Source organism: Callorhinchus milii, unplaced genomic scaffold, assembly GCF_018977255.1.
Source record: "Callorhinchus milii isolate IMCB2004 unplaced genomic scaffold, IMCB_Cmil_1.0 Scaffold21, whole genome shotgun sequence".
NCBI lineage: Eukaryota > Metazoa > Chordata > Chondrichthyes > Chimaeriformes > Callorhinchidae > Callorhinchus > Callorhinchus milii.
The window spans coordinates 6,190,082-6,209,225 of NW_024704762.1; the positions used below are offsets into that span (position 1 = coordinate 6,190,082).

General features: G+C 46.6%; 1 protein-coding gene across 5 annotated transcripts in view; it reads left to right on the forward strand.

Annotated features, from left to right (window-relative positions):
* Positions 1–19,144, forward strand: part of nfic (nuclear factor I/C) — a 143,863-nt gene that overhangs the window by 93,127 nt on the left and 31,592 nt on the right. For all 5 annotated transcript variants that reach the window (XM_042342768.1, XM_042342770.1, XM_042342773.1 and 2 more), the window contains 6 exons: positions 2,718–2,789; positions 7,459–7,533; positions 7,860–7,983; positions 10,675–10,799; positions 15,856–15,984; positions 16,806–16,993. In XM_042342768.1, the coding sequence (XP_042198702.1) occupies positions 2,718–2,789; positions 7,459–7,533; positions 7,860–7,983; positions 10,675–10,799; positions 15,856–15,984; positions 16,806–16,993 (713 nt within the window). The remainder of the gene's footprint in view (positions 1–2,717; positions 2,790–7,458; positions 7,534–7,859; positions 7,984–10,674; positions 10,800–15,855; positions 15,985–16,805; positions 16,994–19,144) is intronic.

A 19,144-nucleotide genomic window follows, 5' to 3' on the forward strand; every position in this document is an offset into this window, starting at 1 on the left:
TCAAAGGGCTTCACAGAATATACTGTAAAGTGAATTGACTGTGTATTTTGTGGGCCAAACGCATCCACAAAAGATAAGGAGATAAACCGAGGTCCCATTTGCCCTGCTCAGATGAAGGTTAAAAATCCCAAGGTCTTATTCGAGCCAAGAAGGGAATTTCTCCCTGGTGGCCTGGCCGACGATCCCCCACCAGAGAAAATAAAACCGGTCATTCACTTCATGACTGTTTGTGTTGTTTATCAGCTTACAGAATTCACAGCGCATCCCGCAAAGGGCTTTTGAGACGTCTTCCTGACCTGAAAAGCGCTTTATCAAATGTAAGGGTAATGCTTGCATCCGATACAGCACCACTCATCCCAGATGTGTGAAGTCACATGTAGCGACTGTGCGTTTTGCAGGTGATATGTATATTTAAGTACTTAGAGAAGTCTCGAGGACGTAATCAGGAGCTGTATCAAATGCAATGATTATTACATATTATATATCACATATAAATTGCTATATTAAATGCAAGGTGTTTTGTTAAAACTTAAATCTGTGACAAAGGCATCGACAACTTGATAGTCTCGGAGCACTTGGACATGATAAGCCACTGAGTCAAAGGCAAGGATTATGATGATTGTTGTCATCACCTGAAACTGGAGAGCACGCACCAATTACCCCTGGGACTACACAGAACCAGAATGCATTGAACTTGATGCTTATGGCTCAAATAAAGGCTAAACGGCTCATAGGCTGAGCAGCCTCTGCAGTCTGTGGAGTCCCCATGTTGTCACATGCTCGTCTGAGCTGCTACCTTTACGTCTCGGCATCACTGCGGTTCACTGATTCGAGCATCGTGTCTCAGTCGGCCAATTAACAGCACAAAGAGGCATAGACTTCACCCCTTAGCCGGCTTCGTAGCAGGGTGGAAGACGGAGGGAACATAGTGGCCGGAGCGATCGGGAGAACATTCGGCCAGATTTTATTAACTGGGCCCAAAAGGACGTCAGCCCCGATAGCACAGGTTTATATGTTGACTGAGAGGAAGATCGAACCACAGTGAAACGTAAAATCTTTTTTCTGCTTGGCCTACAGAACAGTCACTACACTTCGTGAAGCCCTTTGAGGCGTCTTTTCCGACGTGAAAGATGGGATCTAACAAATGGAAGGATTAATTTTTATCGAAAGCCAGTTTCCCAAAAGCATCATTGAACAGCAATGCTGGCAATCAGATACTTACCCTCCCCCAACCTCACCCCGCTTTACCCTCCCTCTCCCCTTCCCCCCGCCTCCCCTTCCCCTTCGTCCCTCCACTCACCAGATTAGGGTTCGCTCCCTCTATCTAGTCAAGTCTTGGCCATGCAGTGGAGTGAGGTTTGACCCTCAGACTTTGAGGGTCGGAGCGTCATGTAAGAGTGCCATTACTGTGAGCATTTGGGCACCAAAACCACTTGCCGTAAGCGAAGAGTTTCTCCCAGTTCACCCTTCCACTTTATTAGAACAACAACCAATTGCATTTCACGTCGGAAGGACATCCCAAGGGACTGGACAGTTAAGGGTTTGCACCCGCACTGGGGAGGCAGGGGGAGTGGGGGAGGGAGTGTAGCCGAAAGCACCATCAAAGAGGAAGGTCTTGAGACAGCAATGATAACCCTCGTTTTTGAGTCTTTCACGTCGGGAGGAACCCTTCACAGGATACACCGTGAAAGGAAAGGTGCAGTGACTGCGTATTTCACAGGCCCAACGCGGCAGCCAATTTGCATGCAGCAAAGGCCCACAAACAGCTGCAAAGCAAATGACCAATTTTACCCGGGACCATTGGCGGGAGAAACTCCCTTGTCTTTTCGAGCAGTTCTGCTGGATCCCACTTTCTCCCCCACCATCTGTCTTCACTTTGTAAAAATGCTCTTTTTTATATACTGGCTGGTAATATTCTGGGTTTCTTTGGAGGCCGGGACTCAGAGATGTTTCCTCGTTTCAAACCTGTGAGCATGGCACTTAACAGTTGCAATCCCTTTTTTTTTTCTCTTTGTGTGCCAAGACGGAACGACTTCAAAACAAAAGGCCTGTTTATTTTTATTACGCATTAAAACAAATACTTCAGATCTTTGTCCTGTTGCGACACAGCTAAGGTTCAGAGGCTGAGAATAAACCTAAATGAACCCGGCAATCATTATCATCTCTAAAGTAGTCTATGTGCCTGTTTTTTCTTTCTCAACCAGATTCCCATCAGTTTTGTTTCGGCACGGATGATGATAATAATAATAATAATAATAATAATCCCGACGTGAAAGGCGCTCTATAAATGGAATCTTGTTATTGTTGTTGTTGTAATAATCCTCGCGTTTCATACAGCGCCTTATCGATTCGTCAAGGTGTCTCAAAGCGCTTTCACTGTGAAGGGTCGCGGCTGAGTTTTGTGGGCGATGCCTCCACAAACAGAGGCTTACAAACTAACCACTGCTACTTTTCAGCGGCTGTTTCGTATAGAGCAGTGCTGGGAGCAGTGGCCGAGATAGGTGGAGATTTTCCGACTGTGCGATTGTCAATTCACTTCACAGTATATCCTGTGAAGCGCTTTGAGACGTCTCGAAGACGTGATAAGGCGCTGCATCAAATGCAAGGATGATTATTATCGTAGGATATGAATGCGCATCTGGAGTGTGTGATTGTAAGTTATTGACATGCATTTTGCAGGCGTCATTCCCTCATTGTCTCCGATTTCTTCCTTGTAGATTCAGAGCAGACTGGCAGCCCGAGGCCTGCGATTGGCCCTGATGCTGAAGATAGCAAGACAGGAACCATTGGTGAGTCCGTGAGAGTCTTTCATGTTTCACTGCGCTACTGAAAGTTTTCCCCTTTTTTTTCCCTGCCTTTTAAGTTCACTCGGCAGCATTCTGGCATCTGAGTCAGAAGGGTGTGGGTTCAAGCCCCCACATGTCAGGTCCTTGAATTCCCACAGCCTTGGCTGACACTCACCCCAGTGCAGTGCTCAGATATGCCATCCTTCAAATCAGACGTTGAACTGAGGTCTCATCTGCCTGTTCGGGTGGATGTTAAAGGTCCCATGACACCGTTCGAAAAGAGAAGAGAGTTCCTCCCGGTGTCCTGGCCGACAATTTCCCAAATAATATCGGTTGTTCACGCCATGGCTATCAGTGGGACATTGCTCTGTGCAAATTGGTTGCAGCGTTGGCCTTCAAGTATGCAGTCACTACCCCTTCCAGCAATTAAACAGGGGGGCAAAGCCTTAAGATCAGAAACAAGACAGGTAGAAGCATTGAGATCAGGAAGCATCCTGTCACACAGAGTGTTGTGAAGATGTGGACCACTCTGCACCAGAAACCTTTCGAGGGGGGGATGAGTTGGGATGCTTAAAAGGGAGCTGGGCAGATAATTGGTAGGAGAGGTATTAAAGGGTATGGTAAAAGGGTGAGGCATGGAAGTTACAGGTTCTGTTACTTGTCAAGCGATTTTGAGACGTTTCAGAATCAAAGGGGTACCTCAAAAGCAAGAATTAGTATCACTTTAAGGATAGTGGAAGCATAGGATTGACTCAGTTGCTTTAACAAAAGACTCTTTATCTTGCTCCTCGCGGCTGACAGATGTTTTTTAAGCTTGGAACATGGAGAACTTGTCCTGTGTTTACTGTTTGACTCAGCAGCCCTAAGGCGTGTTGGGTTGGTTCAGCCCACTTGCCTTAAAGCGGTATGATCTCAAACATTCATCTGCACTGCAACGCACAAGTCATCCCACTGAGCCGGGAGAAGAAGAGGCCCTCCCCACAAATAAACTGGGCAGAGTCTATTAAAGCGTGAAGTGGTTCATGTCGGAATTAAGATCCCCCAGCAGCAGAAAAGATTTTGATCGGTGAATGACTGAAACCTAAGACAGCCAACCATGGCAGTAACATTTTAGGGAAGAAAGATTATTTCAGAGGCACTTAATAATAATAATAATAATATTAAGCATTTCGATGTTACGCCTTATCGTGTCGTCGAGATATCTCAAAGTGCTTTGCGGAATATATTGTAAAGTGAATTGACTGTGACTATGTTATTTTGTGGGCGAAATGCGGAAGCCAAATGCGCACTGCAATGTCCCTCAAACAGTCGTGGATTGGGTGGCCAAACTACTATTATTTCCTAATTATTATCCCCAGAAAGCGATCCGCCAATCGACTAACAACCGGGTTCCTACTTACTGCTCGGTAAACAGAAGCTTGTGGAGTGTGGAAAGTTGCCTCAGGTTTTGTCCTGCCCGGGAATTGAATCAGAGTCCTCTCGCTTGCGAGGCGAGCATCTGCTATCCACTACGCTACGGGACTCCTCGATTCCAAGCATCTGTGTAAAAGAGACAGGAGCTGGCCGGACAGCAATAACTATAATCCTTGAACTTTGATACAGCGTCTTTCACATCAGGCAGACAACTTTCACAGGATTTACTGTCAAGTGCAGTGACTGTGCATTTTACAGCCCAAAAATTCAGACTGTGGTAAAACCTGTTCTGAAGGTCATGTTTTAAAGACTTGAAGAACTAGATGGACCTTGATCTTTTTTGGTCTCGCCATTCCTATGTTATATGAGGGGAAATGGAATTGACCTTGAAAGAGGGGAGGGAGGGAGGGAGAGGGAGGGAGGGAGGGAGGGAGGGAGGGAGGGAGGGAAGGAAGAAAGTCATCCAGACTCCAACATGGCATTCTGGAGATCTCGCTATTCGTTTTCGATGAGAAGCGCAAAGTTTGAATCTTTTAAGAGCTGCGTGTGTGGCCCCGGTCGAGGCAAGGAAACAATTTGCATTCTTACGTAACATTTTACAATGAATCACATGTTGTGTGGCGCAGAATAATTTCACTTTTTTTTCCTGTTGCATCGGGGTCGAAGTTTTGCTCAAAGGATTTAGGTGTCAGCCTGGCTCGGTCGCCTTTGAGTCAAAAGGCTGTGGGTTCAAGACTTTGAATTCACAGTCTGAGCTGTGCGAAAAGAAAAGGAAGTTTTTCCTGAAGTCCTGACCAATAATCCGCCTGATGAAAGCAATATATAGTCATTGACTTTCTGGCTGTTTGTGGGATATTGGTGTGCGCAAATTAGCTGCTGCATTCGCCCAAAAATAGTCACTACACTTCACAGTAAATTCCATGAAGCGCTTTTAAACACCTTCAGGGTGCGGTGAAGGGATATATATATATCAGGCACAATCTTTTTTTTTTCATTTTAATTTAAATTTACTTTTTAATTTATTTTATTTGTGTGCGTGCGTATGTATGTGTGTGTTATTCCAATCATTGGCCCCATTGTCCACCAAACAGCAAGTGTTTGCAAACATTTGTAAAAGTAATTGCCAGTTGCGATAATTGTCTGCGCGCAGAACAGACTAAAAAGCAGCGACAGCCGTTTGCCTTAAATAGAATCTGGGTCAAGGTTAGTGTGTGTCTGGGTAAATGGAAGTGACCAAATTCAGACTGGTTTGGATTCGGGACCCTTTGCTAATAGCCAACATCTGTTCACGGCCCATGAACAGTCAATTTTCGCCCCCAAAATATACAGTCAATTCACTTTACAGTGTATCCTGTGAAGCGCTTTGAGACGTCTCGAAGACGTGATAAGGCGCCATATCAAATGCAAGGATTATTATTATTATTATTATTATTATTATTATGAATCAAGTCCCCTGCCTTTTAAAATCCCTTTGTCCCTTTTCTAACTGTGTCCCAAGTCATTTTTTTGAATGCTCAAAATCCAGTAAACAGGAACCTGAACTCTTTTGAACCCAAAGTGTCAATGAACCGATTGCCTCAATAAAATGAAGTAGATAAAACCTGTAAAATATATTGGCAGATAGATCACCACTGTCATTGCTTGCTCCGAGGTGCTCTGTTGTACTGGACAATTAAACTGAGACAATAATAGCGCACAGCTTAACATAGCAAAGTCAGTGATTCCTGCGCACAGTGATATTGACAGTGCAACAGCCTGTGAAGTGCTGTGTATCTATGTCGCGCTGTGCTCTATCAATGCTGTACTGTGTATGAAAGAGAACAAACTAGGTGTCGTGATAAAGAGGCACTGAGATGCCACGCTCTGCAGTCTACAACTAAATTAATGGCATTCAGAGGGTTTTAGACAATAATAAACAGAGCAAACAGGATGCCAGGACTATAATCAGCAAATCTGTGTGCTTCTCACTTGCTTAGAGTGAATTGCTCTGGTCAGGCTGTACCTCGAGTTGTGTCTACAGATCTCGTCCCTGCTATGTAACGGAGCTGCCGAGCATGTAGATGTGGTGGAGAAGAGACCATCAAGGATGATCCCCAGTGTTAGAGGGATGAGCAGAGAAATGATTAGATAAGTCAGGACTTTCGGGCTTTGAAAGGAGGCACCACAGAGGGGAACCTGAGAGAGGTTTATATGACGCCAAGCGGGATTGTTTTGTGTAGCTGTATAATAACAACAATAATAATAACCTTTGCATTTGATATAGCGCCTTATCGCGTCTGCGAGACGTCTCAAGGCACTTTGCAGAATATACAGTAAAGTGGAGTGACTGTGTGTTTTGTGAACTGGAAGAGTGAGATCAAAGAGGCCGTCTTCATCCAAACCAACCTCACGAACGCTAAAACCTGGATAAAGTCTGGCGCTCGAGTGCTAGACTGGTGTCACAGGGAGCCCTGTTGCACAGTGACTGAAATAAGCTGCTGAGTTACTAGAAACAGACTCCAGACACTACGCAAAAGGGAGTGGGGGGGAAGGGGTTGGGGGGAGCAATCTGAGGGAGGGCAAAGGACACAGCGAGGAGGAGGAGGATGTCACCAGGGTTGAAAGCTGGAGGCACCAGAGTCTCTCTCTCTCTAGTGACGGGAAGGTGAAGGGCAGGAAGCATCGATTCCTTTCTTGTGGCGGTTGTGTTGGTGTGAAACCCCGATGTGGGTGGTACAGTATGTATTATCAGCCGTGTAAAACCCTGCAACCTGTCAATGCCAAGAAAGATACTTGACGTGTGTTGGGGGCTGACGTAGTTGCAGTGTTGACCTGATTACGGAACTGCCTGTTGTATGTGGAGTTGGTGAGGGGGAGAGGGGGGTGTGCGGGGGAAGACTTCATCCTCTGTGACCTTAGCGCAGTTTTCTCCAGTATTTCACTAACCGGAACAGACGTGCTATCATCACCCAGTCACTGAGCAAGACGTCAGGGAAGGAGGAAGTTTTCAATGTGTTGAATATCATAAGGTCGCTAAATTTAATTAATTAATTTGTTAATTACCTAACAGCATAGTATCAGTCTTTGCAGTCAGTTATCGCTTCTTATCATGTCATCAAAATGTCTCATAAGCGTTTCACAGGATTCTTTCACTGCTAAGTATAGTAACTGTGTATTTGTAGGCCAACACCAGAGGTCCTTTATCCTGTAATATGCACGGCTGCCGGGGGAAGATGAGTTGGGTTAAAAATCTCACCGAATCGTCTCATTTCCTTTGCAGAACACACGGAATTTCAGGATAGCTTCGTGACTTCGGGTGTCTTCAATGTAACTGAGCTGGTGCAGGTATCCAGAAGTAAGTGGCCACTTCATTCAATTCTTTCTCTCTCACGCACACTCTCTTTCGTACTCTTTCTCTCTTCTTTTTCGTTCTTCCTTCCTTCTTTCGCTCGTTCAGTCCATCCTTTCTTTCGTTCGTCTTTCACGCTTTTCTTTTGCTCTTTCTTTCGCTCTTTCCAGCAGGCGAGTGCGCTGTAGAATCTCAGACCAGTTGAGGCAGTAGCAAGTCGCTCAGTACCTCAAGACGCTGGATATTGAGTTTACACACGGGCTTGTAAAGTGTTTGTAAACTTTGCTCGACATCTCCAAACCTCTTGTGCTTTCCTTTCCTTCGCAATTCAGCTCCCATCGTGACGGGCACTGGGCCTAATTTCTCCCTTGGAGAATTGCAAGGCCACCTGGCTTACGATTTGAACCCGCCAACCACAGGGATGAGGAGAACTTTGCCAAGTAGCTCATCGAGCGGGTAAGTCACTGAAACTTCGCGACCCACAAGGGACCAGTCAACCCAATGCGCTGAATGACTCTTGCTGAGGATAACTTTGTGGTTTGAGTGTCTCAAGAAAGCTGACGCTTTCTAACGTTAGTATTAATCAGTATCAACAGGTTTCTTATCGAAAGCAGCTTAGTGGACGGGGCAGTGCAGGTGTAATTGCTGAATTTGTCAATAGCATCTCCCTTCCCTTTCCACACCACCATCGATGACCATGCTTCCAGTCACTACACCCCTTAATCTCTAGAACTCCCTCCCTCCACCTTGCCCCCTCTCTAGCTGTCATAAAATTCACCTTAAGACCTACCTCTTTGTCCTGCCTCACCACTGTGAAGCGCTCTGAGACGTTATCTTACAGGAAGGGTGCTATATCAATGCAAGTTGTTGTGGTCATCTTGCTTCAACTGTTGGCCAGCAGCTTCTCATGCGTTAAAAAAAAAATGGCTGACCTCCGGTCATCAGATCGCCGCTGATGTCACTTGCTGCCCACTGCGCAGGAAGTGGCAATTTGCCCACCGCCTGGCCGTGGCCTTCCATGATTTTCCACCGTGTCACGCCTCTCCAGTGTCCTCGGCGGGTCGGCCGAATCAAGGTCACAGACGGCAAAAGAGAAATGCAAGCAAGTACTTAACCGCAAGAAAAAAAAACGCAGCAGCACTGCAGGTTATACAAGGAATCGCAAACAACTTGCCAGTCAGATATGAGAAATTAATTCAATCCTGAGTTTCTGCTGACATTCACAAACCCCCCAAGTGATTGGAAACTTTCAACTGAATTACTGTGTTGGATTGTAACTGAGTGCCAGCAAACCATTGTTCAGCCAATATCAGAGCCCTCTGCAACACAATAACTCGCTACTCATCACACGCATGCAATATGTTGTCTGGTTTCTTACGGGGGCGAGGGAGAGATTGTTACCCCCCGGAAAGCAATCCGCCAATCGACTAACAACCGGGTTCCTGCGTACTGCTTGGTAAACAGAAGTGTGTGGAGTAAGGAAACTTGCCAAAGGATTTACCCCGCCCGGGTCTTTTGCTTGCGAGGAGAGCGCACGATACACTGTGCTACGGGACTCCAAAGTAGGAAATGGGATTAAAAGATGAGAGGTGGGGTAGACTGGGGTTAGATTCCTGTGCATATATATGGCTACTGGGTCTCTCTCCACTCAGTAACCACCAGCCAGCTTCATGAACCCATCCTATTCCCCATTGGCAGGCGGGCTGTCAGCCATTCTGCCCTTGCTCTCTACAAGCCTATCCTGGACTCCCCCCGATTCACTCCCTCTCTCGTTCGAGACCCCTTTCGAAACGTGCCTCTTTGAGTCACCTTTCCCCTCCCCTCCCTCCTCCTCCTCCCCCCCTCGGCTCCCACCCCCAGCTTGGCTTGGCTGCTTTGAGACACCCTCCTGACGTGAGTGTAAATTGTCTATTATGGTGTACAATGGCTCTGTGCAATGCTCCATTCCTGGATGGGAGGGAAGTATTTTAAGGGAAAGATGAATAGATACCGAGTGTGTCCTATAGAAGGGCAGACAGCCCAGTGTGTGCCTAGGCCTCCGCCAACTTCAATCCCAGGCCACACACTTGACTGAGCTACCAACCCTCTTCCTGTCACTCATTGTAGCTGTGCACTGACTGCACAGGAGAAGGAAAGCAATCGCATTTACAGTGTGTTATCATTCAGAACAAGCCAGGAGTCCGTTAGCAGCAATTATACAATGCACCAGGTCAGCAAACATCCGCCTAGTTATGTTCCTTTACAGAAAAAAGACATTGAGTGCTTTACTCGCTCAGAGAATGCCCACTGCACTCCCCTATTACCGCGCTCTTCTCGCTGTAATTGTACAAGAATTCTAACCCACTGCAGAGAAGGTTTCCCTCAGCCTCGCTGGAGACGATTTCCATGGGCTTAGCTTCACAAAGGAGCTCTGTTCAGTGTGATCCTCACAACTGGAAGCGATCCAGAGAAACCTCATAGAGCTGTCACACGTTTGCGCATTCATCATAAACCTCCGTTTGTTATAAGAAGAGGCGTCAGGGAGTGAGACGCTGACAGCAACCGCCAAGGTCAAACTGGTCATGGTCCAGATATTCTGTCTGACCTTTTTGTGTCTTCCCCCCCACCCGCATCCGATCAGCCCCATTATCGATTATCAGCCATTCTGCCTCCACTCTCTGGAACTCCATCCCCGAATCCGTCCGACTCCCTGGCCTTTATCAAGGCACGTCTCAAAAACATACCCCTTTGACTGCGTCTTCCATCATCTTTCCCCGCTCCCAACCCCAGCTTGGTCGCTCGTCCAACAGCCATCAACCGCTCACTCGTGACATCCTCGCAACCTGAAAGCCACTACATAAATGTGTATTGTATCGTATTGGAACTCCCATCGAATACAAAATACACAGCCACTGCACTTTGCAGTGAATCACGCGAAGTGCTTTGAGACCTTTCGACGGCGTGATTAAGGGGCTCTATCGAATACGACCACAACAAAATACCATCATTCTTGTTAACACATCAACCGCTTATTCAAAGTTTCTGATGGGATTGCAAATGAAGACTATCAGGTGTAGTGCATGTGTGAACTCACTGACTGAGATTGTAATTGGAGTGTGTTTTATGTCCTCTCTCTTCTCCCCCCCCCCCCCTTCCCCACTCAAACAGGAGTAAACGACACAAATCTGGTTCAATGGAAGACGATATTGACACTAGTCCAGGTGGCGAGTTTTACCCCTCGCCCAGCTCACCCGCGAGCAGCAGTAGGAATTGGCAGGAGGAGTTGGAAGGAGGTGAGTACAGAGGAGGATGATGGATATGTGCGCGCTGTGGACCCAGAAAGTAGGCACCACCTCGCTGGACGCAACAACAACTTGCATTTACATATAGCGCCCCCTCACGCAAGGCAGCATCCCAGAGTGCCGGTTACAGGGGGCTTGTCGATTCTGCCACACAGGTCGTATAACAAGAAAGTTTCAAGTGGAAAGAGTTGCCTGAACCTACAGTAAATTGCTGACATCTCGGCCTTGGTTAACTAGTCACTACCACTGAATTCATCGGCTCTTAATGTCCATTTATAGGTACTTAAGTACGTATACGTATCCCTAACTCGCGGGTAACTCGTCACTGAGCCCCTCTTCCCTTAGAGCGAAGAGTGACAAGGAGTTTACTGCAATATCGTCTGCGGTGAGCTGCGTCCTTGGCGATTTACATTCGGCTGTGAGTGGGTCGCGAATGAGCCCCTTTTTGACAGTGACTCGACTGCACAGAACAGTCTGAGGTGTGAACTTTCCATCAACACAAAGGCTTTGGCTTTTTATATTTCTATGAATGCAGAATTGTGGTTTCGGAGAGACAATGGGTGGAAATGTTCCGATATTGTACGCAAATCCGTTTGACCCTCTCAGGCTGAGGAGGATTGTAACTTTAGCCCTGAAGTGATTGACTTTTAACCCTGAAGTCAATTAACTTTGGCCCTGAAGGTGGCTGAGATTACTTTTTTTGGGGGGAGGTGTGATGTGGGCGAGAGAGATGGAAGTTTTTTTTGTTTTCCTGTCTAGACAGACCTAATTAGCCATTCATTAACAAGTGGTTAGTTGCTTGAGTTCGAAGATGCCTTCGCAGGCAACGGAAAAGGCAAAGCAACAGCTGTTGAGCTGAGGGCTTTTGCTGAATGCATCACCTGCAGAAACCCAGCTCAAGTGGAGAAGCCTCTTCCGTTAACTCCTCGGCAATTTAAGGTCTTTACTTTGCAAAGTCTCGGCACCTTTGAAGGTCCAATTCGCAGTCCGTGCCGTGAATTGGCTCCCGTGATCATTCCTCTCGTCTCTGCCATCTCCTAACCAGCAAGTGCACTCTGAACTCTCTTTGACTGTGACACTCAATTGCTTTACGGGTCAATGTTGCTGTATAGCACTGCAGTCCACACCGGTCTCGATCATCTTTAGGCATCAGAGCTGATTTCCTCTATGTCTCTCACCACTTCCCCTTCCCCGAGACTGCCTGGTTTTTCACATTACTTCACCCAGAGATCTCAACCCACATCAGGCTTACATTTCACCTCATCTGCCTGCATAAATGTTATAATAATAATAATAATCCTTGCATTTGATATAGCGCTTTTCAAGTCTTCTCGACATCTCAAAGCGCTTCACAGAATAGACTGTAAAGTGAATTGACCGTATATTTGTGGGCGAAACGCAGCAGCCAATTGCACACAGCAGCGTCCCACAAACAGCCGTGGATTGAAAATGACCCTTTATTATTGTTTTTGTTATAAGTGTTCCCAGTGTTCTCAGCAAGGGATGGACTGGGTCAGTGGGTAGCACTCTCGCCTCTGGGCCAGAAGGTTGTGGGTTCAAGTCCCTTATCGTGGGCTTCACCTTCAAAGTCCTCCATGGTCTTGCTTACCCCTACCTCTGCGACCTCCTAACCCCCTACCATCCTGTCTGATCCCCCCGCTCAGTGGGCTCCGGCCAGCTTCACGTCCCCCGCCTCACCCGCTCCACCATTGGCGGGCGGGCCTTCAGTCACTCTGCCCCCACCCTCTGGAACTCTATCCCGCAGTCCCTCCACCTCGCTCCCTCCCTTGCCTCCTTCAAGACCTGTCTCAAGACCCTCCTCTTCGACCGTGGTTTCAATCACCCAGCTTTCCCCCCTACCCGCGCCCACCACCCTCCCCAATCCCGACCACCAGCTCGGGGCCGAAACTTTTGACTGTCCAGCACCTTGGCATGTCCTGCTGACGTGAAAGGCACTCTACAAATGTAAATTTGTTGTTGTTGTAAGTCATGGTCGGGGCTGATAGTTTCGCCCACAAAAGTCAATTCACTTTACAGTATATTCTGTGAAGCGCTTTTAGGAGTCTTGAAGACGTGATAAGGCGCTGTATCAAACGCAAGGATTATTACTATTATTATTGTGTCAAAATTATTGGAGGTTAAACCAGAATTCGAAAAGAGAGTGCAGTTTCTCTCTCCCGGTGTCCCGGCTAACAGTCAGATAAAACCGGTCCACTCAGTTCATGATTGTTTACGGCACATCGCTGTGGGCAATTTTGCTGCAGTGTTCACCTACAAACACACAGTCACTACGCTCCTGCGAAATGCTTCCTGAGACGTTTTCAGGCGATATACCGCACTCACAGTTTATTCTTTGTTTAGTATTATTAGGCATTATTGATCGTTCGCGACCTGAAACTCAGTTCCAGACACAGGGGGAGGTTACCTCCATGTGTGGAATTCTCTGAAGTGAGGTGACGGGTTTGTGGAATTCTCTGTCAGTTCTGGTTCGCTGAGGTGAGGGTTTGTGCGTGTGATGTGCCAGACAGCCGGCTGCGCAAAAAAAAAAGCTATAATTTCACCCTGAGATCCTTTAGATGCTGTCTGCTCAGTTTGGGTTATAAAATGGTATCTTGACGTACCTGGGTTCAAATAGGTGTTTTTTTTCCAAAAAAATTCGATCGCAATGCTCTCTTAACATGAACCTCCTGAGCTCAAATCAAATGTATGGACTGCTTTTCTGCAGAGCTGGCTTTGTGATCTACTTTGGTACAGTACTTTGAATGCAGCGAGGAGATGGGGGTATGAAAAGTGGACGTTATGATGTTTTGATAGGTGTTGTTCAGACTATCAAAAGGGAAAGCAATGTATCTTTAATAAAGCAGGTGCTGATATCGCCTTACACTGCATGTCAGGTCGCTGTTGTACAATGGGAGTGATGTGTTTATTATTGCACGTCGCTTTGTGACACGAGACAGTAGCTTCTATTCTCTGCTTCGGCGGAATGCGTGGCAGTCTTAAATTTCAGCGTAAATCAGGACGCATTAAAAGTCGGAGAACAATAGATGCTTTGGAAGCAGAAAGGTTTTTCTTGTTAAACTGTTAGAAGCACATTCTCTCTCTCTCTCTCTCATGCACTCTTTCACACACACGCACACACCTTCTGTCACACGCCCACGCTCTCGTATACGGACTCTCACCACACACACAATCACCCACTTACACACAGACTCTTATCACGAGCACACCCCTTTCGTAGTCTCTCTCATATTTTCTCACACACACTCTTCTCCATACACACACAACACACAGATACTCATTCACACACTCGTACATACACAACACACACGCTGTATCTCGTATACACACATACACTCGTACATACACACCCTCGCACACAACACGCTCATACACACACAACACACACACACATTGTCTCTCGTACACCGCCACACACTCTCTCACACACACACACACACACACTCTCTCATATACACGCAGTATAAGCAGGGATTGCAATTGGGAGTTCTTTTCCTCTCCCAGACCTGTTTTACGGATCACTGAGGACCTCATTCACAGCTACACACACTGTATTCAGTCATTCTCCGAAGCTTATGCTGCAGAGGTGAAACATCTCATTTGGAGGCAGCCCTAACTAGAGAGTAATGCTCAAATTACTGTTCCAATATCCTAATCTTATTTTTTCAGAGAAAACTTTTCAATATTCTTTGTGCTACAGTTAACGTGGGGGGGGGGGAGGGTCGCTTTTCATATAAAAAATTTAATTATTAACAATAAACAATAATCTTCCCGTCACGACTAATCACGTCGTCGGGATGTCTCATGGCACTTCACAAGATTTGAACGTAAAGGGTAGTGACTGGGGTTTTGCAGGCGAACATTTTGGACACAGCAACATCCCACAAACAGCCATGAAGGGAATGACCAAATTGCTTGCAGCGGGAGAGAAATTCCACACGTTTACGTTCGTTAAGTCGCATTTCAGAGTGTTTAGAATTTATACGTTTGTATGAGCGAAAACGTTAAGGCCTTGAGCGCAGTTAGTTGCGCTCAGCAAAAAGGCGACTTTTTTTTCCATAAAAACGTTGTTCCCGGTCCTTGGGCGCTTCTCGGGAACAGTCGACAAGGAATAACATGACAGATTCAATCTCAAAGTCAAGCAGCGTCCCACTGCTTACAGTTAATGTGTGTATGTGTGTGTGTGTGTGTGTGTGTGTGTGTGTATAAAAACAAAAGCCTCAGGCTCTACCCAGCACTGAGTGGAGCAGAGTCCTGCAGGGACATCCATTCACTCCAGTAATTGGAGGTGTAAAAGCCTGCGTGGGCTTAAATAATCAATGCTGGGCAGCCTTGAGTTTTCATTTAAGATCTCACATACAGACACACACACACACACACACACACTCATACAAACACGTGCACGCACACAAACACACACGTGCACGCACACAAACACACACGTGAGCACATACACCACAATCACGCGCGCATATATGTCACACACACACTCGCACACACACAACGTACACCGCAATCACGCACACATATACGTCACACACACACACACACACACACAACACAAACACACATATATATCACACACGCACTTGAACACACGCGCACACACACACCCCAAACACACACACAACATTTAAAGGCGGCGAATGGGGGAGGAATTCAACAATGGAATTTCATGTTATTTTGACATTACAAAACAAATAGAAAGGTTGTGCTCGATGACAACGCGTGGAGGGATTTGGCGAAGCTGAGAAGGTTGTCGATAGCTGAAACCTGTGATTCACATTCTCATTCATAAACTGAACATGGACGATATAATTACTCAGCTGCTAGTGAGGCAGATAATTCTGCCTGGGGGAGATGTGTGGGTGTGTGGGTGTGTGTGTGGTGGTGGCGGGGGTGGGAGGGAGTGTGCGAGGAGAGGTTATCTTGTGTTTCCATTGAGCTTCGCTGGTCGAGGGCAACCCTCGAGGAGGGAGCATATGTTGTGTACTGACTGACACCCGCCATGTTTGTGTCCCCCATCAAGGTATGTCCCCCACAGTGAAGAAGACTGAAATGGACAAGTCTCCGTTCAACAGCCCATCTCCACAGGACTCATCGTCGCGATTGAGTAGCTTCACACAGCACCACCGTCCTGTGATCGCTGTGCACAGCGGTAAGGAAACAGCTCTCGTTGGCTTCCCTCTGCCGAGCCTGTAAATGTAACTTCTTGTGGTCGCGAGGAACTCAACTCGGAATGGGGCAAATTCATAGGCGTTCCAGAATGCGTTTGACAAAGGACCTGTATCAAACGCAAGGATGATTATTATTATTTTATTACGAGTTTAATTCACTCTGTAGAGGAAGTTTCTAAGTGGTTTTCAGTGAGGGGTCAGCCAGCCAGACCATAAACACCGCCACGTTTCATTTGAATGGATGTTACGTTTCTTAGTTGGTCTGAACGTTTGCAGGAGGTTGATATTTTCTTCGCTGGCTATGTTGTCAAGACTTATTAACAGTCTTATTAACAATTTGCACCGATGATTTCGGAACTATGTTTTCTTTATCATTAATAATAGTTTTAATAATTAATATTTTTGTGTATTATTAGCATCACATCAAATGTATTAAGAAATGCTGCAATTTTATCCTCTCATTTGCAAGTATGAAAACTGCATTACCTGAGTCAACGTAAAACGTTCCAAGACATTATCTTATGTGAAGCAAGCTGTGGTTATCATAATCCTTGTATTTGATACAGCGCCTTATCAGATTGTTGAGCGTCCCAAAGCGCTTCGCGGAATAAACTGTAAAGTGTAGTGACTGTACGTTTTGTGGGCAAAAAGCGGCAGCCAGTTGCTCTCAGCAGTGTCCCCGTTAACAGGCGAGGATTAATACTACTGTGAAGGGTGGTGACGGTGTATTTCTTGTTGAAAGACTTAAACAAACAAAGAAAAAAAAAACACTTTTTGTCTCTCCGATGGTGTGCGTCGCCAGGTCTCACGTCGAGAAGTCCCCACGCCTCCTCCTCGCTGCATTTCCCAACGACCTCCATCCTCCCGCAGACCGCTTCAACCTACTTCCCGCACACGACAATCCGCTTCTCTCCGCATCTCAACCCCCAGGACCCGCTCAAGGACCTGGTCTCACTCGCCTGCGATCCATCCAGTCAGCAACCAGGCCCGGTAAGCTTGCACTTCCTTCTCTACCGTGTTCAACCGAGGAAAAAAAAAACCGAGGCCTTATTCGGTGACGTGAAAGAAAGAAGCCCGGGGGGTGGGGGGTCAGTTAGGGGATTCGTGCTGGGAGATGTTCTACGTAGCATATTTGTGATTGGGAGTTGGGGAGGTGGAATTGACTCCTCAGCACGTTCGTTCCACTGTCGTCAAAAGAGTTTCTCTGTAAAGATTAATTGATCGATTCTTTTTACACAAACATACACACACACACACACCAGTTCTCAGGTAGAAGTAAACGTCTTCCCATGCGGGGTTGTTGGGGTGTGGGAAGCCCTGCCAAATACAGTGATAGAGGCAGAGTTTCAAGAGGGTCTCAAGAGGGAAGTAGAGAGGTGTTTGAAGGATACAGGCTCGAAGGGATGTGGGCATAGGGCAGGGCAGTGGGATTCAACGGACAGCTTGCTCTGAGAGCCGGTGCAGATTCGATGGACTGAATATCCTCCTTCAGCGCTGTAACTTTCTATGATTCTAGAACAATAGTCCCTTGCCACCCTCTCTCCCCCCACCCCCCCCCCCTCCCTCACACCCTTCCTCTTTAATGGGAGAAAGAATTCTACTCATTTGCTTTGCCGAAGAGGTGAAGTTTCAGGTCTCTCGCTCTCAAGTCCATCCTTCGGCGTTAATCTAAGTTGCTTGAATTATGAGCAGAGAATAACGCAGTAGGAATGAGTGACTCGCGCCAAGTTGTTGATTTGAAATCTCAGCTTTCCAGCAGAGAATGAGAGCGATGATATAATAATAATAATAATCCTTGCATTCGATATAGCGCCTTATCACGCCTTTGAGACGTCTCAAAGCACTCCACAGAATACACTGTAAAGTGGAGTGACTATATATTTTGTTGGGCGAAACACGGCAGCCTGCCAGTGGTTGAGGCCAATACCCTGAGACTCATTTACCAATGAAGCCTTCAGAACGAAAGGCACAGATAATGTTGTTGCTAGCGGGTGATTTGACTTGGTATGTGAGGGTAGAACAGAGAGGAAGGGTGAAGGACTGGTCTGAGGCGGTGTTCGATGGAGTGGGCTTGTACAGCCTGTTCTTGTTTCCTTCTTTATTTTCTTCTGTCAGTGATATAGTTTCTGATTGAATCATTCTTTAGAGAGAACAGTGGGCAACAGAAGCACATCACAGGAGCAGTATGGTTTGTGGCTCTGGGGGAGAGAGTTTGACATAGTCCCAGCTCCGCACTGGAACGTCAGCCTCAGTGGGTACTGAGCAATGTGCTAGTGTTTCATGGACCTTCTAGCAAATGCAAATAACAATAATACTCCTCGCATTTGATACAGCGATATATGTTGTTGAAACATCTCAAAGGGCTTCACAGAATATACTGTAAAATGAATTGACTGTGTATTTAGTGGGCGAAACGTAGGAATGTAGTCATGACACTCTACAGTAAAATACAAAATGGACTTGACGCTAGGAATGATGGATGACCCAGCTGGTGGGCTGCAAGTCCAAGTTTGGTCATTTTTCAAGTAGTAGTAATAATAATAATACTTGCATTTGATATAGCGCCTTATCACATCTTAAAGTGTTTCTCACAGAATATACTGTCAAGTGAATTGACTTCCTTTTAAAGCACAGATCAGAAGCATTGGCACATTTGCCTGGAAGCCTGAACTGCGAGTGGGGTGAGAAGTGTGGGGGAAGATGACCGAAAGCGCAGTCGTAAAGATAGATCTTAAGGCGGGCTTTGAGGGTTGCGAGAGAGGGGGGGGAGGGTTCGGAGGGGGGGTGGGAGGCAGGCAGGCAGGTAGGCAGAGGGATTCGGGGATGGAGTTCCAGAGAGCGAGGGGCAGAAAGGCGGAAAGCTCGCCTGTTGATAGAGGAGTGGATTATTGGGTGGATGATGGCGGGGGATAGGGGATAGAGGGTGGGGCGGGGGAAGCAGAATTAAGAACAATCTCTTGGATGGGAAAGTCAGAGCATTGTTATTATTCCACCTCTCCATTTGGTCCAGAAATGCATTAAACTAATCCCGAGCTTATGTGTACTATTTACTGTCGGTATCGAAGAATTTCATAAGACAGACTGCTGACAGCAAATTATTTTGCCTCTGCCATACCGAAGACGGCCTCCTTGCTATTTAAT